A 24,041-nucleotide genomic window follows, 5' to 3' on the forward strand; every position below is an offset into this window, starting at 1 on the left:
GGTGAGAGAGAGAGTGGTGAGAGAGAGAGTGGTGAGAGAGAGAGTGGTGAGAGAGAGAGTGGTGAGAGAGAGAGTGGTGAGAGAGAGAGTGGTGAGAGAGAGAGTGGTGAGAGAGAGAGTGGTGAGAGAGAGAGTGGTGAGAGAGAGAGTGGTGAGAGAGAGAGTGGTGAGAGAGAGAGTGGTGAGAGAGAGAGTGGTGAGAGAGAGAGTGGTGAGAGAGAGAGTGGTGAGAGAGAGAGTGGTGAGAGAGAGAGTGGTGAGAGAGAGAGTGGTGAGAGAGAGAGTGGTGAGAGAGAGAGTGGTGAGAGAGAGAGTGGTGAGAGAGAGAGTGGTGAGAGAGAGAGTGGGTGAGAGAGAGAGTGGGGAGAGAGAGAGTGGGGAGAGAGAGAGTGGGGAGAGAGAGAGTGGGGAGAGAGAGAGTGGGGAGAGAGAGAGTGGGGAGAGAGAGAGTGGGGAGAGAGAGAGTGGGGAGAGAGAGAGTGGGGAGAGAGAGTGGGAGAGAGAGAGTGGGGAGAGAGAGAGTGGGGAGAGAGAGAGTGGGGAGAGAGAGAGTGGGGAGAGAGAGAGTGGGAGAGAGAGAGAGTGGGGAGAGAGAGAGTGGGAGAGAGAGTGGGGAGAGAGAGAGTGGGGAGAGAGAGAGTGGGAGAGAGAGAGTGGGGAGAGAGAGAGTGGGGAGAGAGAGAGTGGGGAGAGAGAGAGTGGGGAGAGAGAGAGTGGGGAGAGAGAGAGTGGGGAGAGAGAGAGTGGGGAGAGAGAGAGTGGGGAGAGAGAGAGTGGCGCGCGAGAGAGTGGGGAGCGCGAGAGAGAGAGAGAGAGGAGAGAGAGAGAGAGCTGCTACGTTGTACACACTAGTGGCAGTGGCAGGCTGACTATTCTGGGTATTTAATGCAGGCTAAACTAAGGATCTACAACTCACTATATAATGACACTTGGCACATTATTGCTTTGTTCTGCTCTAGTATAACTATTGGAAACATGGCCATTTTTAACTTTCACCTCTGGAATTCATGGTGCAGTACTACCAAATGTCTATTGGGTATTCCTATCAGCCTTGTTAGCCACAATATTTCCCTTGCTGATTGCCTTTTTACTTTCCTGCTATATAGGTTTTTCATCTGTTATAACACTCTAGCTGTGCCTTTCTTGAGGAAAGATGAGATGGACACACACAACAGCAGCATTAACAGCAAAAGCTATTTTCTCTTAATATAACTCTTTAAAGCCTACAGTTCAGTTAACTGGGAGAACTGGTGCTCTGATTCATACATACAGAGAGCAGAGGAACATGGGAGTGTGATCAGGCACCTCAGACATCATGCCTACTCCATAGTGGCTGACACTAGATGTCCACCTTTGTCACAACTACCTTATCAATTCCATTAATCATATGTGCTATCAGTCTCAATAATTAAGTTTGGGGAGGAATTGCTCTTGGAGCTATGAATATTCTGTAGTAATTGTAAAATTTAGAATTACCTCAATGACATTCAATTTATATTGTCTTGGTGGGACACTACTGCAAAGACAGCAATCTTCAAAAATCTTAATGTCATCCCATTCAAGATGAACCTTCATGTGAGAGTACTGATTAAGAAGAGTGTGTGTAGAACATTACACCAAAACTCCTCATCCTACTCTTCCTCACCTTATACTTTCCCATAATGGATAACAATCAGGAGTCAGAACTTGGGCAGGGTTTCCCTCTCCTTCATTCTGAAGCCAGTTGCTGCCTTTGTTGAAAATTGCTCACAGACAATGCATGAAACAAAATACACTTACCCATCATAACAATTGAACTCGCAGTGTTTGCAGCCATCGAGTGAATTCAGCTCTTCCTGTGGCTGGTTTTGATTCAGGAAAAAAAAATCAACTCTTCTTAAAGCTTAAAATACTACATCAATAACTATTGCACGACAGAAAGCTAAGCAAACAAATTTTACATGTACAAAATGCTCTATCATTTTCATGCTTTCAAAAGAGGAATAATTTATATTTTGTGAATAATCCATAATCCTGGGGTTGGAAGAGTGTGAGTGTGTGAGGAAAGGGGTTTGTTTTCTGTTGTGTTGTGTTCTGTGTTGTTCTGAACATTGTGGACATGCTTTGTCAGCGCTAGAATGTGTGGTGACACTTGCGAGCTGCCCCCAGCACATCCTTAGGCGTGTTGGTTGTTACTGCAAGTGACCTATTTCACTGTGTATTTCCACGTACGCGTGATAAATAAGTGAATCTGAATCAACACACGAGCTTTCCTTGTGTTACCTCTGGAGAACAGCCCTCTTCAGAACAGAAACTCATTCTCTTGACCGCTTTGGCAAATTTAGGGATGGGCACATTCGTCCCCCTCATGTGTGAATAGATCTGATGACAGTGCTTATGACACAAACATGGAGAGTTGCCCACTCTCAAGAATGGAGAAGTGGAGAGAAGCCATCTCTGCTTCAACATCAGAAATCAAATGCAAATCCATAGATGCCCAAGCCAATCAGGGGTTAGGTGTTTACTAACATAATGAACAACAAATGTGGGCTGGAGGGAGGACAGAGAGGGATTGTGAAGGCAGATCAAAAAAGCATATTGATATTTCTCAATTTTCAATCACCAACATATCTTTTTACTGTTCGCCAAATTTAACAAAACCTAGTGTTCAAATGTGCTACTTAAGTATTTATTTAAATAGAGCAGTATAGTACAATTGTTCATGACAACCCAATGCAACAGGTACATGTCTTTTCTCTGGATTACTGTAGCTGTATTTACTACACACCCTTTTTTTGTTATACAATTAAAGAGGGCTTGCTTAATATTGTTCCAAATACTGTAAAAAAAAGAATTTTAAAACAGCTAAAGAAAAATACAAAATGTATTAAACTTTTGATATTTAAACAAATGCTGTTAAACTGTAGATTAAGAATCAATCTTCTTGCTGTAATGAGGGATGTTTTAATAACTGCTTTCTGATTCTCAGCACATCTATTTCTATTGTACCTAATACAATGAATCCCTTAATTCTGCAAGAAGGCTTTAGAACGCAAAGCTAAGAACCGGGAATAACCTGGATGGAGGAACACAATACCGCCTGCAAGTTTGAAAACTTCCTTAACCAAAAGTACACAGAGAGCAAGGAATCTCCAGAAATACGACACAAGTCAAGTGTAGTCAGAGCCCATCTACTTCAATCCATTTCTCTTTGTTTCCTTGGATAATACAAAGGATTGTTCTCCACTGTACTCCAGAAAAATCAGAAGTTAAGAATCAGAAGAAAACCAAAGACAGAAAAAGGATAGAATAATTTAGTTGTTAATAATCTTATTTCAGGGACACTACATCAAAGAGGTTGAGGTCAACTTTGTGATTTTATTTTCTGGTTGTTATGGTTTTGTGTCATAGTTGTTATAGTTTGGTTGGGGAAGAACAAAAGGCACAAAAATCATTTTAGATTTTTAACAAAACTATTCCTCCTATTGAGAAACTATTCCTCCTTGGTGAGAATGGTCCTTTTCTGTTATGTGACACAAGTAACTGAAGTCCCCTGATGTTGCAGAATCATGCCAGATCAGATCCTAACCTCATGTTACATCAACATATGAGAAACCTTTAAAGGCAGGAATAGTGGGTGGAGTAACAAAAAGAGGGTAAAGGTTGCTAATGACTGAAGCTCAGATCCCAAGCCTTGCAAAAAAAAACCTTTCATTTATGTAGCAGCCAAGAACAACTCCACTGATGCTTCAAGGAAGATCAGCTAAAATAGCAGCTAGACTCAGATGAACGTCTATGGTTACTCCACACTGCTATCATAGAACAACAAGAATAAACCTAATTTAGACTCGTCGGAATCATTGTGAAATTTATAGATGAATTGATGTAAAATACAACAGTTGCCATGGATACTGTCCAGACTCATCCAGGTAACACCAACCTCAAAGGCAGCCTGTACTACCTCTTGCCTTCTTCGATCCACTTCTCGAATATATTCTGCTTCCTACAGAGGACGCAGAAAGTGACAAAGTCAATCATAATTGAAGTGTAAAAATCAAGAGACTAGAATAAAAAAAAGTTACAATGGTTAAATAGAGCACCATACACAACTGATTACTGGTAATTAATACACACTCCCTTTGACCTTCACTAATTTTTACTAATGCACCACAGCTTGGTATGGAAACTGTTCTGCTTGTGACTGCAAAAAACTGCCAAGTTGTGCCAACAGCTCAATGCATTATGGAAACCAGCCTCCCCTCCACGGGCTGCTTACACTTCTCACTGCCTCAGTAATGCAGCCAGCATAATCAAAGATCCCATCTACCCCAGACATTCTCTTCACCCCTCTCTCATTGGGCAGAAGATACAAAAGTTTGAAAGCACAACACCAGGCTCAAGGGCAGCTTCTATCTCAGTGTTAGATTATTGAACGCTTACCCAGCATCATAAAATGGACTCTACCTCACAATCTAACTCGTTACGACTTTGCACCCTATTGTCCACCTGCAGTGAACTTTCTCTGTAACTACTACACTTTACTCTGCATACTGTTATTGCTTTCCCTTATATTATCTCAATCCAAAGTTTAATGAATTTATCTGTATGAACGACATGCGACAAGTTTTTCCCCCATTGTACCTTGTTACATAGAACACAGCACTGTACACTTCTTGGCCCATAATGGTGTACCGACCCTTCAACCTCCAAGATCAATCTAACCATTCCTCCCCACATAGCCCTCCATTTTTCATTTGTCCATGTGCCCAAGAGTCTCTTCAAGGTCCCTAACGTATCTGCCTTTAAAACCAGCTGGCAATGTGTTCCATACACTTGCCACTCTCTGTATATAAAAAAACAATTCTGACATCCTCTATACTTTCCTCGAATCACCTCTTATATTAGCCTTTTCCGCCATGTGAAAAAGTCTCTAGCTGTCCACTATATGTCTCCTATCTTATACACCTCTATCAAGTCACCTCTCATCCTCCTTTACTCCAAAGAGAAAAGCCTTAGCTCTCTCAACCTATCCTTATAAGACACCCTCTCCAATCTAGGTAGCAAACTGGTAATCTCTTCTGCACCTTCCCCCTAAAATTTCCATATCCCTCCTACAACGAGGCAGCCAGAATTGAACACAATACTCCAAATACATGTAAATATAAAAAAACTAATTCGCTAACATAATTTACTATTATGGGTACGTATGTACATACATACATGTGAATAAAATAACCTGTGTAAAGTAAATTGGCACTGCTAATTTCTTTTTTAAATTTGTAGAGAAGGGAATTCCTACAAATACATTAATTAGACTGTGACTATACTAAAACTCTACTATCTTAGTTCAGTATCAGAACAAATACATGTACATATGCAGCAGGAACTGCAACTATCCCCTGCAGAATTACAGCAGAGTACAAGGAGTTTTCTGGCCTACACCGCATGAATAGATTAATAACCAAGTCATGAAAGCATCTAGTTATGCAGGATTTGTTGTAGAATATAGCATTCCATTCTCTGTATTTTTTAAGTAACACAATTAATTTTCTTTCAAAAATTATACTTCTACATATATTCCAGAATTGAACATTGTGGAAAAAGGCCAGCAATATGAGGGACCTGCTTATGCACTGTTTGTTTCACTTCCATCAGGGAGGAGGCTACATAGCATCCACACCAGGATAACCAGATTCAAAATCAGTTACTTCCCCTAAGCCATCCGGCTGATTAACACCTCCACCCGTTAACTCACCCCACCACCAACCACTACTTCCACATTACCTAGCATCATCTTATGTACATACTATCAGTCCACGTATACAACAGTTACTTGTACATTGTCTTTTATAGGATTGCTTTTATATTTATAGAGGATTTTAAAACTTGTGTTATTTATGCTTAGTGTTTTATTTTGTGCTGCTTCGGATCTGGAGTAACAAACATTTAATTCTTCTTTACACTTGTGTACTGAAGAATGAGAATAAATAATCTTGAATAATGATGGAGAACTCAGCAGGTCAGACAGCCTCTATAAACAGTCAATATTTCTGACAGAGACCTTTCTTGGATGAACATTGAAAATTGCTTTAAATGGTTGAGAGAAACTACAGGTATTTTGTGATAGGGTTAACACCAATAACCATTTGGGGTTGTTTGTTCCTCCCCAAGCCTCTCCCACTGTGCCTCCATTAACCATGCACTGCTTATAATTTAGAGTGGAGGCAGAAAACGCGTTTCTAAAACATCAATTGATACAGACTGTTAGGTGCAAAATGGAAAAGCAGAATGATGTAACCAGCAATTTTCCCATCATTAGTTTCCACAGCAACACTCCAGACCTTTCTGCAGTATAGCTGACATGAAAAATATATGCAGTGATAAACACAACCTTTAATTTTAAGAGTTTTTCAAAAAAAACTCAAAGTCCCAAATAGTTTAAGAGGCAAGCAATTCACTTTTTTTTTGGAAGTCTTGAAAATCTCAATACCTCTCTCTCTCTCTCTCTCTCTAAAATATAGCAATCAGCACATAATATGCACAAAGAAAGCTTTATAGTAACAGCTATGGGCTAACTGAACAATTAATAATAATTAGTTTTTTATTATATTGATGTCAGTTGAGAAATAAAAATTGAAGATTGCCAATTCCCTTCTGCAAATAGCGCCACACAATCTTTTATATCCAAACAAGGGATGGCATGGTAGCACAGCAGTTAGTATAACACTATGACAGCATCAGTGAACAGAGTTATATTCCCACCGCTGTAAGGTGCTCGTAGGTCTTCCTGTGACCTCCGGGTGTTTTGTTTTCTTCCTACATTCCAAATAAGTAGGTTTGTAGATGTAATTTGGCAGCGTGTGCTCATTGGATAAAAAGGAGAGCACCCCCTCAGCATAATGTCCCGTTCAAACCAAAAGGAGAGAATGATGAGCAAAATCAAAACTGATTCCATGACAGGGAATCCCTAGAGCTTATTCACTCACATCAATTCTAATCGACAACTACCTGTTTAATGTAGTCATCCGCTTTCTCTTCATAGTTTTCCACTGCCTTTGCAACAGCCATTTTGAACCTTGATAAATGAAGAGAGAATTCAGGTTAAACCTGGATGTTATTATTTAACCCCCTTTAAAATGCACCTTTATTGTCACTGGAGGCTAACTAAGAAAGCAGATAAGTGATTTATACTGACCCTACCCCCACCCAGACCATCACTAATGGTGTGATGCACCTCACCTGTATCCTCCTTCAAGACTCAGCCAAGGGCATTATGCCTCTCAGCCCCAATCTCTTGCCTTCTCCCCGTATCGCATCATGCCCTGAGCAATTGAGAATTTATCAACCTACTTTAAATATACCCAATGACTCAGTCTCTACAGCCACCTGTGGCAGTAAATTCCACAGATTCTCCATCCTCCATCGAAAGAAATTCCTCCCCCTTTGTTTTAAATGGACATCCCTCTATTCTGAAACTATGTTCAGTGGTCTTAAGACTCCCCAACCAGAGGAAACATCCTCTCCATGTCCACTCTATCGAGGCCTTTCAACATTCAATAGGCTTCCATGACATTCCCCCCCCCCCCCTCCATTCTTCTGATTTCCAGTGAGTACAGGCCCAGAGCCATTAAAAGCTCCTCATAAATAAGCCTTTTTTTTTCAATATTTTTATTGATTTCTTACATAAAATACAGAGTGCAGTAGGATATATAACATTATCAATTACAATATATTGGAATCACAAATAGTCTCATTACCCCATATCCATATAAATTAAATTTAAACATAATATTGAAAAGAGATAATTTTATTATACAAAAAAATCTAAACCTACTACCAGAGGGAAAAATAAACAGCTGTTCGGTTAAAAAAAAAGAAAAAAATCCCTATCATATAGTAAAACATTATTAGCCAACATCTGTCCTTAATAGCAAATCAAAGATTTTGAAAATAATTCAAAAAAGGTCCCCACAATGTTAAAAAAATCTTGTCTAGGTTCAGAAATTGAACAGCGAATTTAAGCAAGACATAACATCATGTAACCAATGAGTATGAGTAGGCGGAGTGGCATCCTTCCACTTAAGCAACAATGCCCTCCTGGCTGTAAGAGAAATAAAGACCAAAATGAGCAAATCATGTATCTCCAAAATAATATCATTTCCTTCAACAATACCAAATAAGGCAAAGGATTAGGTTTAAAATTTACTTTAAAAAGCTCTGAAAAAGTCTGGAATACTTCCAATATTTTTCAAGACTCAGAGAAGTCCAAAACACATGGATTAGTGAAGCTTCTCCATTGTTACATCTATCACAATCGGGAGATATATCAGAATAAAAATGAGACAGTTCATCTTTAGTCATGTGGGCCCGATGAACCACTTTAAATTGTAGAAGGGATTGACGGGCACACAACAATGAGGTATTAACCAATTTTAAAATTTCATTCCAAGTATCCTCAAAAATTGGAATCTGTAAGTCTTGTTCCCAGAGATTTTTAATTTTGTCTAAAGGAATTTCGCTAATTCCCAATAACATACCATAAATATTAGATACTCGACAACAGGGTGACCCGTTGGGGCACCCTTTGAGAGAAAAGTAGAGTAGGCTGATGTGAGCAGAATGAACATTAAATTTTCCTGAATGCTATTGGTATTGCTTTGCTCTGGAAATTCAAGAATAAAAACCACTTTATTAAAGAAGAAAGACGTGTAGCAAGGCAAATATAGCTCCTCCTCGTTTAACGATGGTAATATTTCTGGTTAATCTGCCACCCTTGTGCCTCTCATTGTCATTCTGGAGACGTGCAGTCTTTTCATGCACCGTCTCTTCCTCTCTCCTCCTCCTGTGCCTGTTGTTGTCATTCTGGAGACAGGCATGCTTCTCCTCCTGTCTCTTCTTCTCTCATCTTTTTTGTCCTGACTCTTAGATCCTGGAGTCGTGCAGCCTTGGCCTCATCTGATTCTTGTTCTCTCCCTCTCCTTGCCACTTCCTGACGATGCTTTGCATCAGCTCTTGACCATAATGTCCCCCTTCTCTTTCCACGCAGCATAATTAGGCTGACCATTTTTTTTACCCTAATGCTGGATGGAAGATACGAAACAGTAATACCAGAGGAAGCTGATTATTCTTGATGTGGTTGGCGCTCACCTAAATGGATGCGATATGGTCACCGCTGTCCTTTGATTGCAGCAAAGGGTTTTATGGGTGTCTCGAAGTACGTCATTATGGGTTAGGGGATGTTATGTCATGCTTAAATTTAGAGAAGATCCGATGTTTAGTTTTTAAATCTAGTCAACATTTGGGTTATTTTCAAAATCTTTGATTTGTTGTAAAAGTACAGATGGTGCATAATAATATTTTATTGTATGATCAGGGGTTTTTCCCCTTTTTTCTTGCTTTTCCTAACAGCTCTGACTTTGGTAGTGGGTTTAGATTTTTTTCTGTATACCAAATTTTTTATATTTCAATATTATGACTTAATTTAATTGTTATGAATATAGGGTTTAGTGATTGTAGCTATTTTTAATACAATATATTTGATGCTTTTTATGACATAATATCTTATTGTACTCTGTATTGCTTTATGCAGAAACTAATAAAAATATTGAAAGAGAAGTACATCATTAAAATAAGATTCATCTCTTATTGATGGGTGGCAGTTAGATCTGTCCCAATCCTGCACGTACTGATGGTGATATATGACCGCTCAAAATAGAGCTGCCCTGCCCTTTTGCTCCGGTTGGTGTCGTTCCTGAGGCTGGTCGTGCACATGAGTCTTGGTGCCTTGTCCCAATTTCCATGATGGCACATTGGCTCTCGGGTGAAAACGGGGCTGTTGATTTTGGGGAATGAACAACTTTATATGGATATATAACCTTGAACTTTGCCTGCATTCTGTATGTTAGTGCATTTTAAGTCGATTTAACCAAAAATAGTGCCGCTGTAATGCACCGTTTGCACTAATTGGAGGTCACAAACAGACAGGCAGAGCATGAGAGTTTCAGTAGTATAGAGATAAATCCATTATGGAAGGGTTTCAAATAAAAAATTGTATCAAGTAAATTCTTATCTGGACTTTTAGGAAACTTATGTACTTGAGAACGCAAAAAGTCTGTAATTTGTAAATGTCGGAAAAGGTGTGTTTTGGATAGGCTATACTTAGCTGACAGTTGCTCAAATGAAGGGAGACCATCTCCAACAAACAAATCCTGAAAACGTTTAATACCCAATCTATTCCACTCTTTAAAAACTACAGTCATAGGTTTAAAAAAAAGTTAGAAAAAATGGGACGAAAGTGAAAACTCAATAAACCAAAATATTTTCTAAATTGTACCCAAATCCACGAAGTGTGTTTAACTACAAAATTATCAGTTAAATTACTTACAGATAAAGGAATTGAGGATCCAAGAAAAGAAATAATAGAAAATTTATAAACAGAATTAGCTTCTAAAGAAACCCAGACCGGACAGTCCTCTCGATTAATATAATGTAACCAAAACACAAGATTGACTGCCCAGTAATAAAACCTAGAATTGGGTAAGGCTAAACCTCCATTCATTTTAGCTTTTTTGAAGATGAACTTTATTTAATCGAGAAATTTTATTTTTCCATATATAAGATATAATAGGATCCAAAGAATCAAATAAAGATTCAGGAATAAAAACAGGTATGGCCTGAAATAAATATAAAAATTTAGGCAAAATATTCATTTTAATAGAATTAATTCCGCCAATCAATGATCATATAAGCCTTTCAATCCCAGAATTATTTTCATGAATCCCCTTTGAACACTCTCCAATGTAAACACATCCTTTCTTAGATAAGGGGCCCAAAACTGCTCTCAATACCCCAAATCAGGTCTCACCAGTGCCTTATAAAATATCAACATTATGTCCTTGCTTTTATATTCTAGTCCTCTCAAAATGAATGCTAACATTGCATTTGCCTTCCTCACCACAGACTCAACCTGCTATTTAACCTTTAGGGAATCCTGCATGAGGCCTCCCAAGTCCCTTTGCACCTCAGATTTTTGAATGTTCTCACCACTGAGAATATAGCTTACATTTTTATTTCTTTTACCAAAGTGTATATCCATATGCTTCCCGAGCCTGTATTTCATCAGCTATTTCTTTGCCCGTTCTCCTAATCTATCTAAGTTCTTCTGTAGCCTTACTGCTTCCTCAACACTGCCTGCCATCTTCAACACCCATCTTCATATCATCCACAAACTTGGCCAAAGCCATCAATTCCATCATCCAAATCATTAACAGTATCATAGTCCTCCATACCCCTCCGATCCATCTACTTATTCAATCTTTTCTTAAGTGTTACAATCGAACCTGTAGCCATCACTTCTGCTGGCAGCTTGCTATACACTGACACCACCCTGTGAGTAGAAAAATTCCCTCAGGTTCCCTATTAAATATTTTCTTTTTCACTCTTATATAACCATGGTTCAAGTTTTTTTCCTGTGGAAAAAGCCTGCTTACATTCTATATCCCTCATAATTTTGTATATCTCCATAAAATTCCCCCTCATTTTTCTAAGCTCTAGGCAATAAAATTCAAACCTAGTCAAACTTTTCCAATAACTCAGGTCAAGTCCCAGCAACATCCTTGTAAATTTTCTCTGCATTTTTTCAATCTTATTAACATTTATCCTGTAGGTATGTGATCAAAACTGCACACAATACTCCAAACTATAGAATATTCTATAACATCAGATAGTTGCTCAGGCACCCACTGCCACAGCAGGGTGAAAGCCATTCAGATGTCGGACCCTACTGCCTAATGTGTGCCAGAAGGAACTGACAACGCTCCACCCTGCTCTAGCCTCTGCAGCAATGTTTTTATTCAGAGTAATTGGAACATTCATTTGTCATTGAAAAATAACTCAAAATAAAGAAATAAAAAGCAGACACGTACTATCAAAACTTTTAGATACAGTAGATCAGGTTAATACAGACTAAACCAGGCATGGGCAAACTACGGCCCGCGGGCCATATGCGGCCCGTTAAGCTTTTTAATCCGGCCCGCAGAACTTGATGAAATTATATTAATAAACCTTGATAACGTTTTTTTCCCCGCAATTCTGGCGTTTTCCCAATAGATGACGCACTCTATATACATTTGTGGCGACCTTTTTTCCTGGCACATCCGAACCGGCTCACAATTAGCCAGCGTTCCGGCTAAGGGAGATAGCCTGCGGGGATTTGCGAGCACAGAGCTTTGGAGCCTCTGCGCAGGGGGGCAGGTTGAGGGAGGCTTAAAAGTGAGGCTGGGGATTTCGAATAAAGTTTTTTTCTTCGACTGCAGTTACCGACTCCGTGTCGTAATTTTAGCGCTGCATGTAGCACACCGCTGCACATTGACCTTTGTTGAGGTGCAGCGTATTACTCCACATTTGCGCTTTACTGTTTGTTCGGCTCGACCTATTTGTGTGAACAGGCGTTCAGCGTCATGAACATCAACAAAGCCAGCCACAGATCCAAGTTAACTGACCAACACCTCAGATCCATCCTGAGAATCGCCACAACAAAACTAAATCCAGACTTTGATGCGCTGGCTAAAAAGGGAGACCAACAACACTGTTCCCACTGAAATTAAAAATAAGTTTCTTCGTTGTGTTATGTAAAAAATGCAATTGAAAATATTTTTTTCAATAAGCCTTACATGTTACATGTCATTTCTATTAAGTGATGGACATGAGTAGTGTGCAGGTGCACGTACGTTCTCAAAATAAAAAATGCGCTACAGATCAAATAACGCTCTCCGCACACTGGCGCGCTGTCACTGTTCTGTCATTGTGCGGGTCGTTGTTGAGTTTTGGCACAGGGGACAATTGAATAAGAAGGAGCAGGACAAGTAGACCTGCATCTTCTACCGTTTTTGAAATAAAGACAGTCAGGAGGAGAGTGATGATGATAATATCTTGAAGGATAACAGAATTTTCAGTGCTATCAAATAACTGTTACTATTTAAAAAAGCTGTATTTTATTCATTTAATTTTCAGTGTTTTAAAATCATTTCAATAAATAGCTAAATACCATGGGACTGCAAAGACAGATATTTTGTTGTAATGCATTTGTTCATTTTCAATTGAAATTAAAGCACATGTTTTCTACATATCCCATGATATTTTATTTTCTCTTATGAGGTGTATTACCAAAACACTCCGTCCATCCGCTCCTGGTCCGGCCCCCCTGTCAAATTTTAGAACCCTTTGTGGCCCTCAAGTCAAAAAGTTTGCCCACCCCTGGACTAAACTATCCCTTTAATGTACATTTATGCAAACCTCAATTTTAGTCAATAAAATTCAATATTGAAATGTATTGCTTACTTCTCATAAGCATCTGCAGAGAGGAGAAACTTCTCTTTTAACTTTTTGTCAGCTTTATTTTCCCACCAGAATTTGTTGGTTTGTTTCAAATGTTCCAAGCTGCAAGAATAGAGAAATCAGAGTCAGGTTTATCATCACTGTCCTGTATTGTACAGTGCAAAGATAAAATTACAAAATCAAGTTGCTCAGCAACCAGTTAAGAAGATACTCCTATATTGTAGCAAATTAAATCTTTCACACCATGATTGTGTTAACAGAGTCTTCCCTCACTGTAGCTATACAGGTTTCCCCCACTATTCGAAGGTAGAGTGTTCCTATGAAACTGTTCGAAAGCTGAAATGGCATAAATCGAAGAAACAATTACCACTGATTTATAATGGGAAAAATTTTTGAGCTTTCCCAGACCCAAAAATAACTTACCAAATCAAACCAAATAACACACAAAACCTAAAATAACACTAACATATAGTAAAAGCAGGAATTATATGATAAATACACAGCCTATATAAAGTAGAAATATTGTATATACGGTGTAGGTTCACTTATCAAACTTGGGAAGACAGTGAACCAAAAACGATTCGGAGAGAAGAAAAAAAACGGCACCGACACACGTGCGCAAACAACTGGCCACACAAGGCTTCATGGTCATTGTAGTCTTTCCCGGAGTAAACACACGTATAAACCGGGTGTCTTTTTTTCGTAAAAGCGAAAATACTCTTTGGTTAGGGAAAACAGGTAACTAAATGGAGGTCTTTCGTAACACCAAGTTGACATAAATCGAACGTTCGAAAAACGGGGACCTCCTGTATACAGCACAAAGTAGGAAGAATTGCAGGCACTGCACCTTGCAAAGTGTTCCAACAGTCCTCCATACAGCACCACAAGGCTTCCATTTGTGATGTGTTTCTTCACATCCCCATTACAACAGTAGCACCAGAAGTTCTGCTCATGCTGGGTGAAATCATATTTCTCCACTTTCACGTCTGAGAGAACCTTTCGTGCCTCTTCAACCTGAGGGTTCAACAGCAAACATCTTTAATTGAGAAAACCAGCTCTTGAGAAAAAATTGTCACTGATCACTGCAAGATAGTACCTTGAGTGCTGTGTGCAGTTTTGGTCTCCTTACTTTTAAAAGGGAAAGAACCTGCCATAAAGGGAGAAACTAAGTTGACGAGGCCTATGTTTCCAAGAGTTTAGAAGAATGGGGGGGGAGACAAACCTCTGACAGAGTTTGACAAACTTGCTATGAAAGCAATATTTATACAAGTGAAAAGGGTGAGGTGTATCAAAAGATTAGATGAAAGAGAGATAAAGATGAGCTTTGTCATACGTGCCTCGAAACATATAGTGAAAAGCATAATTTGCGTCAGGAACTAACACAGTCTGTGCTTTATAACTACAAAGGGAGACGGTGGGGGGGGGAGAAAACAAGAGACGGGGGGGAGAAAACAAGAGACGGGGGGGAGAAAACAAGAGACGGGGGGGGGGGGGGGTGATAAAAACTCCCTCCCTCTAAAACCAAGTGTTGAGGTTGGGATAATTTTAAAATTGAGATTGATAGGCTTTTGTGAGGGAAATACAGTTTACTTCACAATTTGGTTTACAATTTTTATTCTATTCTTGAGAGTGTGGAATTTCTCGTTAGTCAGACATTGGGCACCTCATAGACGGCCCATGAAATTATTTGGGATCTTAAGTATGAAGTGCAAACAACCAAAATAATTCAATGTAAACCTAGCCACCTACTGACCCACACTGCATTAAACACAAGAATATATTATGTTCCCTGGATCAGACTCAAGAGAATATCAGGAGTGAACAGCAATGAAAACCATGTTTCAGCTTCGCCTGCATTCATTCAAATGAAGTCTGAAGGCACATGAATGCTATTAGAATAAAATTTTGGGATGTTTCTTCCCTGCTTCTTACAAAATAAAAGTAAAATTATGCAAATGGAACTTTTTGAAGAAACGTAATTAATCGTTAAAAACTTCAACTAAAATGAAAAGAAATTTCAAATTGTAAGTTATAAAACAAACTCACTTATTTTCTTTTTTAACATCAACTTTTCTTGTCACAAAAACATCAAAACATAGTGAAATACATCATGAACACGAGAGATTCTGCAAATGCATCATTTAAAAAAAAACAGTTGAGCTTAGGGCATGGATCAGTACTTGGAGTATGATGTTGTGGCCATTAGAGAGACTTGGATGGATCAGGGCAGGGGAGTGCCAGGCTTTAGATGCTTCAGAAAGGACAGGGAATGGAGGCAAACGAGGAGGGGGTGTGGCACTGCTGATTAGAGATAGTGTCACGGCTGCAGAAAAGGAGGAAGTCATGGAGGGATTGCCTACGGAGTCTCCGTGGGTGGAAGCTAGGAACAGGAAGAGGTCAAAAACTCTACTGAGTGTTTTTTTAATAGACCACCCAATGGTAACAGGGACATTAAGGAGCAGATAGGCAGACAGATTCTGGAAATTTACAATAATAACAGGATTGTTGTGGTGGGAGATTTTAATTTCCCAAATATTGATTGGCATCTTCCTAGAGTGAGGGGGTTTAGATAGGGTGGAGTTTGTTAGGAGTGTTCAGGAAGTTTTCCTGACACAATACGTAGGTAAGCCTACAAGAGGAGAGGCTGTACTTGATCTGACATTGGGAAATGATCCTGGTCAGGTGTCAGATCTCTCAGTGGAAGAGCATTTTGGAGATAGTGATCACAATTCTATATCCTTTACTATAGGGAAATGTTTAATTGGAGTAAGGGGAAATATGAGGCTATCAGACAGGAACTTGGAAGCATAAATTAGAAACAAATGTTCTTGGAAATGTACAGAAGAAATGTGGTAAATGTTCAGGGGATATTTGTGTGACGTTCTGCACAGGTATGTTTCAATGAGACAGGGAAAGAATGGAGGGGTACAGGAACAGTGGTGTACAAAGGCTGTTGAAAATCTAGTCAAGAAGAAATGAAAGGTTCAAAAAATTAGGTAATCATAGAGATCCAGAAAATTATGAGGCTAGCAGGAAGGAGCTTAAGAATGAAATTAGGAGAGCCTAAAAGGGCTATGAGAAGGCCTTAGCAAGCAGGAAGACCAAGGCATGCTACAAATACGTGAAGAGCAACAGGATAAGACGTGAAAGAACAGAACCAATCAAGTGTGACAGTGGAAAAGTGTGTATGGAACCGGAGGAGATAGCAGAGATACTTAATGAATACTTTGCTTCAGTATTCACGATAGAAAAGGACCTTGGCAATTATAGGGATGACTGACAGCGGACTGAAAAGCTTGAGCATATGGACATTAAGAAAGAGGATGTGCTGGAGCTTTTGGAAAGCATCAAGTTGGATTAAGTCATCAGGACCAGACAAGATATACCCCAGGCTACTGTGGGAAGCAAGGGAAAAGATTGCTGAGCTTCTGGCAATGATCTTTGCATCATCAATGCAAAAGTTCCAGAGGATTGCAGGGTTGCATATGTTGCTCCCATATTCAAGAAAGGGAGTAGAGTCAGCACAGGAAATTATAGACCAGTGAGTCTAACTTCAGTGATTGGTAAGTTGATGGCAAATATCCTGAGAGACAGGATTTATGAACATTTGGAGAGGTATAATATGATTGAGAGTAGTCAGCATGGCTTTGTAAAGAGCAGCTCGTGCCTTATGAGCCTGATTGAATTTTTTGAGGATGTGACTAAACATATTGATGAAGGAACAGCAGTAGATGTAGTGTATATGGATTTTAGCAAGGCATTTGATAAGGTACCCCATGCAAGGCTTATTGAGAAAGTAAGGAGGCATGGGATCCAAGGGGACATTGCTTTGTGGATCCAGAACTGGCTTGTCCACAGAAGGCAAAGAGTGGTTGTAGATGGGTCATATTCTGCATGGAGGTCGGTGACCAGTGGTGTGCCTCAGGGATCTGGGACTCTTACTCTTTGTGATTTTTATAATGAATTAGTAAGTTTGCTAATGACACAAACGTTAGGGGTGTTGTGGATAGTATGGAGGGCTGTCAGAGGTTACAGTGGGACATTGATAGGATGCAAAACTGGACTAATAAGTGGCAGGTGGAGTCAACCCAGATAAGTGTGAGGTGGTTCTTATTGGTAAGTCAAATATGATGGCAGAATATAGTATTAATGGTAAGACTCTTGGTAGTGTGGAGGATCAGAGGAATCTTGGGGTCCGAGTCCATAGGACACTCAAAGCAGCTGCGCAGGTTGACTCTGGTTAAGGCGGCACATGGTGTATTGGCCTTCATCAATCGTGGAATTGTGTTTAGGAACCAAGAGGTAATGTTGCAGCTATATAGGACCCTAGTCAGATCCCACTTGGAGTACTGTGCTCAGTTCTGGTCACTTCACTACAGAAAGGATGTGAAAGAGTGCAGAGGAGATTTATGAGGATGTTGCCTGGATTGGGGAGCATGCCTTATGAGAATAGGTTGAGTGAACTCGGCCTTTTCTCCTTGGAGAGGAGGAGGATGAGAGGTGACCCAATGAGAGGCATTGATCGTGTGGATAGTCAGAGGCTTTTTCCCAGGGCTGAAATGGTTGCCACAAGAGGACACAGGTTTAAGGTGCTGGCTAGTCAGTACAGAGGAGATGTCAGGGGTAAGTTTTTACTCAAAGTGGTGAGTGAGTGGAATGGGCTGCTGGCAACAGTGGTGGAGGCGGATACAATAGGGTCTCTTAAGAGGTTTTTAGATTGGTACATGGAGCTTAGTAAAATAGAGGGCTATAGGGAAGCCTAGTAATTTCTGAGGTAGGGACATTTTCAGCACAACTTTGTGGGCCAAAGGGCCTGTATTGTGCTGTAAGTTTTCTATGTTTCTAGTGATCATAGATGTATTTAGTAGAGGGATCGAAGCAATCACTGCCATGAATAATACAACCCTGACAGCAGCTAAAATACTGTTGCGAGAAGTAATCCCCCAGTATGGGTTACCAGAAATACTGAGCTCAGATAATGGTCCCCACTTTGTCGCCAAGGTAAGTGAAGAAATCTGCAATGTCTTATCCATCAAACAACAATTCCATTACTCTCACTGTCTCCAGGCTGCAGGTAGAGTGGAGAGGGCAAATGGTATGTTAAAAACTAAATTGGCAAACTTACGGAGGAAACGGAGCTCAATTGGTTAAAGGTATTGCCCCATCATTATTCCATATGAGGGTCACCCCCTCCCAGAAAAAAAACGAGATTGTCACCAGCTGAAATCATCTGCGGAAAGTCCCTAAGGACTCCATGGGGTTCCGCGCAACTTCCCACTGTTGATATAAATGGGCTACCTAACTAGGATTCTCCAAGCCTTACATTCACAGGTGCATCAGGCACACAAAGAGGAAGACGATACGACAAGAGAAGGCGGCTACTCCAGCATCGAACCCAGGGACTACATACTAATTAAGCACTGGAGCTGTGGCAAATTAGAACAACGATGGAAGGGACCATTCCAAGTACTGCTCACCATGCCCAGAACAGTCAAGTTAGAAGGACAATCGCGATGGAAACATCATACTGACTGTTAAAAAAAAATTACGGACTAAAGAGCCTATTACGGACTTCACCATGTATTGGGCTGTTGTCTTTTGCCTTCTTTTTGTGGGCTTCCAGTCAACTAGAGTCATACACAAGGGCGGGAGCAGTGGCCACCAAAGATGTGGCAGCTCCCCACAGGTTAGAACCATCTTTTTCCCCAAGGTCCACACAGGGAGTAGTTCCCCAAGTGCCGTGGCCAAAACATCCCCTGTCTTATTTTGCCCATAATACTTTCTTGACCCTTTGCTACAACTACAACATACCTGGGGAACAGCATTTGCAGCGTCTCTAATTATATTGTTAATTGCGGGCTTCTCACTCAGCCCTTGAATGGCACCTATTGGGTTTGTGGGTATAAAGCCTACTTGTGGTTATCCAGGGAGGTAACCAACAGGTAACCAACACCCCGATAGTCATCGGCCTCCATCCCGATAAACAATTATCCACCACTACTCTCTGGCATCTCCCATCTAGCCACTGTTGAATCCATTTTATTACTCCAGCATTAATACCTAACGACTGAACCTTCTTAACTAACCTTCCATGTGGAACTTTGTCAAAGGCTTTGCTGAAGTCCATATAGACTACATCCACTGCCTTACCCTCGTCAACATTCCTCGTAACTTCTTCAAAAAATTCAATAAGGTTTGTCAAACATGACCTTCCACTCATAAATCCATGCTGGCTACTCCTAATCAGATCCCATCTATCCAGATAATTATTAATACTATCTCTAAGAATACTTTCCATTAATTTACCCACCACTGATGTCAAACTGACAGGTCTATAATTGCTAGACTTACTTCTAGAACCCTTTTTAAACAATGGAACCACATGAGCAATACGCCAATCCTCCGGCACAATCCCCGTTTCAAATGACATCTTAAAGATCTCCATCAGAGCTCCTGCTATTTCTACACAAACTTCCCTCAAGGTCCTGGGGAATATCCTGTCAGGACCCGGAGATTTATCCACTTTTAAATTTCTTAAAAGCGCCAGTACTTCCACCTCTTTAATTGTCATAGGTTCCATAACTTCCTTACTTGTTTCCCACACCTTAGACAATTCAATATCCTTCTCCTTAGTGAATACCGAAGAGAAGAAATCGTTCAAAATCTCTCCCATCTCCCTCGGCTCCACACATAGCTGACCACTCTGATTCTCTAAGAGGCCAATTTTATCCCTCACTATCCTCTTGCTTTTAATATAACTGTAGAAACCTTTCGGATTTACTTTCACCTTTTTTGCCAAACCAACCTCGTATCTTCTTTTAGCTTTTCTAATCTCTTTCTAAAGATTCCTTTTACATTCCTGAAGATTACCTGAAGAGTCTTTGTGCCTTCTTTAAAACACTAATCAAGCCCTCAAGCCCAGCATGACAAGCTCACAAAATGAAGAAGAGTGTCTTCACAAAATGGCAGCCTCCATACCCCAACCACACGGCATGAAAAAACACCACTTCCACTGCCCTTGATTCATTTGAATTCACTGATTTGAAGATTATAACATGAGTGAATCTACAGATGCTAGAGGTCTGTGAGTTGACCTCCGTTGATACCCCTGCCCCCCCCCCCCCTTACCCCATCCCTATCTATAATTTTAGTCTGGTTCTCTTTCTCTCTCTTTCCCCCCTCACTACAATATGCCCCCAGCCCTACCTTTCTTTCTCTTTTATTTCCCATAATTCTCCACCTTCCCCCAGCCCATTACTTCCCAGCTCTCTACTTCAACCCTCCCCCCACTTATCCCCCCCTCGACCGTCCCATGTTACTTCACTCCTGATGAAGGGTTTCGCCCTGAAACGTCGTCAGTACCTCCTCCCATAGATGCTGTCTGGCCTGCTGAGTTCTGCCAGCATTTTGTGTTTTTTGATTTGGATTGTCATTCTTTCTGGCGAACATGTGCTATTACAGGCACAGAATGCTGCACCTATATCCCTGATAAGTCTACTAACATTACATCCCTCTCTGAGCACATGCTCAAGGAGATCGACAATATTAAGTATGGCAGGACTTACACAGGTTCACCGAGGGGTCTAAATGGTGGTCGTTCGAAGGCCTGTTCAGTAAAACGTGGGGCAAGGTATTGCATTATGGCCTAATAGTTGTACTTATCATTGTTATAATTACTGTAGTACACTGTTTTTACCCACTGATAACTCAGTGCTGCACTCGGTTACTGTCTCTGTACAAGAGCTGTGCTGTAATGATGGCTTTGTTGATCATGTAATGATCAAAAGACACACACACCCCTCCCCCCCAGTCCAAATGTGCGGTGATAGGTTAATCCACACCTATAATTAACTGCACCTGTAACATCCAGCCACAGATCTCACACCCTCTGTCTTTTACAGAGAATCACATCATGCTGAAATGGTTAAACTTATGAGATGTGATGAGACCTTTGCCTTAGCTCAAGAATGGAATATTTTTTTAAAAACTCATTTAAATATCACAATACTTACAGTGCTGCCCACAAATACAGTCTTCACATTAAACCATCAACTTTGGGAGTTCTTAGATCTCACTTATGTTGTCCCCAATTACATTATTTGTTCTGTCCACATTTATGCTTCTTTCTCAAACCCATCACAAGTTCAGGTCGCAGGAACTGTGAGGCAGCAGCTCTTCTAGTCATTCATGCTTGTAAAGACCACAACACCTCCATCCTACTGTCCCCTAGGCACAGATCAAGCCCATGGTTGGCTCAGGGTCAAACCAACATCCTCCAAGCAAAGTGCAAAGTATAACACTGTACTTGAATTACTTGCTCTGGAGCATCAAAGGCTGAGGTATATAAAACGATGAGCGGCATGTTTGGGGTAAATAGAATCTTTTTCTGCATGGTGGAAATGATAAGTATTAGAGGGCATAGCTTTAAGGTGAGACTGGAAAAGTTTAAAGGAGATCTGCAGCATAACACTTATTTTTCATGGAAAGTGGTAGGTGCTTGAAGCACACTGCTGGAGGAGGATGGTGGTGGCAGATACAATAGTAAAGTTTGACAGGTATTACAACACATAGGCAGGAATGGAGAGATATGGTTCACTAGCAGGAAGAGGGGATTTGTTTAAACTGGTATCACGGTCAGTGCAGATGTGGTGAGCTGAAGGGCCTGCGCCTAATTGTACCTATTGCATTCACGTTTTAAGGATTTTCTTAAAAAGCAGTAACTTTATACAACACAGAACAGTGCAACACATACAAAATGCTGGAGGAACACCACAAGTCAGACAGTGTCTACAGAAGGGAACAAACAGTCAATGGCCTGAAATGTTGACTGTTTATTCCGCTCCATAGACGTTACCTGACCTCAAAGTTCAGAGTAAGCTGTATTATCTGAGTACATACATGTCAACACATAAAACATTGAGCATACTTAGCAAATCTACAGAACAGTAACTGTAAACAGGATCAATGAACAACAAATAGTACAAATACAAATATAAATAATGAGCATAAAATAACAAGTTTAAAAAGTCCTTAAAGTGAAACCATCGGTTGTGGGAACACCAGAAATAGAATGAGTGTATTTATCTCAAGAGCCTAATGGTTGAGGGGTAGTAACTGCTCTTGAACCTGGTGGTGTGAGTTTTGAGGCACGACTACTTTCTACCTGATGGCAGCAGAGAGAAAAGAGCATGGCCTGGGTGGTGAGGATCTTTGATGATGGATGCTGCTTTTCTACGACAACATTTCATGTAGATGTGCTCAATGGTTGGGAGGATTTTACTTGTGATGTACTGGGCTCAATCCATTACCTTTAGTCGGATTTTCCACTCAAAGGCATCGGTGTTCCCCATACAAGGCCGTAATGCAGCCAGTCAGCACACTTTCTACCACAAACGTTCTATAGAAGTTTGCCAAGGTTTTTGATTACATGCCAAACTTCTACAGATCCTGAGGAAGTAGAGGCTCTGTCGTGCTTTCTTCGCAAATATATTTATATGAAAGGTCCAGGACAGGTCCTCTGAGATTGTGACACCCAGGAATTTAAAGTTACTGACTCCACGTCTGATCCTCCTATGATTACTGGCTCATGGACATGTGGTTTCCCTCTCCTGACCTGCTGAAATCCTTCAGCATTCAAGGGTCAAGTACATTTAATATCAAAGAATGTATAAATTATACAACCTTGAGATTTGCTTGCTCACAGGGAGCCACAAACCAAGAAACCCGGAAGAACCCGATTAAAGGAAAAAAGGAATAAAAATAAGACCCAACACTCCACACGCAAGAGAAAGAAAAAATACAAATCATACTTCCGTCCCATGATATTCCCCCTTCTCCAGCCTTGTATTCCTTTTGCCAATCAATTTCCCAGCTCTTAGCTTCATCCCTCCCCCTCCTGTCTTCTCCTATCATTTCAGATCTCCCCCTCCCACTTTCAAATCTCCTATTTCTTTTTTCCGTTAGTCCCGATGAAGGGTCTTGACCCAAAACGTCAACTGTACTTCTTCCTATAGATGCAACACAGTGACAACTCGCTGATACCTCCTCTTATTTACCCCTCGATCACGACCCTACTAAGGAAAACCAGGCCACTGTCTCCCACACCATCACCAGCCTTATCAGCTCTGGGGATCTCCCATCCACTGCCACCAACCTCATAGTCCCCCCACCCCACACTTGCTGTTTCTACCTCTTACCCAAGATCCACAAACCTGCCTGTCCAGGTAGACCCAGCTTGCTCCTGCCCCACCAAACTCATTTCTGCATACCTTGACATTGTTTTATCCCCCTTCTTCAATCCCTTCCCACCAATGTTTGTGACACTTCGCACGCTTCGAATTGTTTCAATTTTAAGTTCCCTGGCACCCACCGCCTTATTTTCTCCATGGATGTCCAGTCCCTATATACCATCCCCCACCAGGAAGGGATCAAAGCTCTCCATTTCTTTTTGGATTCCAGACTAACAAGTTCCCCTCTACTACCACTCTCCACCGTCTAGCGTAATTAGTTCTTACTCTCAATAATTTCTCCTTTGGCTCCTCCCACTTCCTCCAAACCAAAGGTGTAGCCATGGGCACCCGTATGGATCCTAGCAATGCCTGCCTTTTTGTTGGCTTTGTGAAACAGTCCATGTTCCAAGCCTATATGGGTATCTGTCTCCCACTTTTCCTTTGCTGCATCGACGACTGCATTGGCGCTGCCTCCGACACGCATGCTGAGCTCGTCGA

General features: G+C 40.7%; 1 protein-coding gene across 1 annotated transcript in view; it reads right to left on the bottom strand.

The window, feature by feature from the left end:
* Positions 1 to 24,041, bottom strand: part of cenatac (centrosomal AT-AC splicing factor) — a 68,641-nt gene that overhangs the window by 36,965 nt on the left and 7,635 nt on the right. The window contains exons 2-6 of the mRNA XM_059956796.1: positions 14,162 to 14,328; positions 13,318 to 13,416; positions 6,988 to 7,054; positions 3,920 to 3,982; positions 1,780 to 1,841 (exon numbers count right to left, since the gene is read on the bottom strand). Of these exons, the coding sequence (XP_059812779.1) occupies positions 1,780 to 1,841; positions 3,920 to 3,982; positions 6,988 to 7,054; positions 13,318 to 13,416; positions 14,162 to 14,328 (458 nt within the window). The remainder of the gene's footprint in view (positions 1 to 1,779; positions 1,842 to 3,919; positions 3,983 to 6,987; positions 7,055 to 13,317; positions 13,417 to 14,161; positions 14,329 to 24,041) is intronic.

Source organism: Hypanus sabinus, chromosome X2, assembly GCF_030144855.1.
Source record: "Hypanus sabinus isolate sHypSab1 chromosome X2, sHypSab1.hap1, whole genome shotgun sequence".
In the NCBI taxonomy this organism is placed as follows: Eukaryota; Metazoa; Chordata; class Chondrichthyes; order Myliobatiformes; family Dasyatidae; genus Hypanus; species Hypanus sabinus.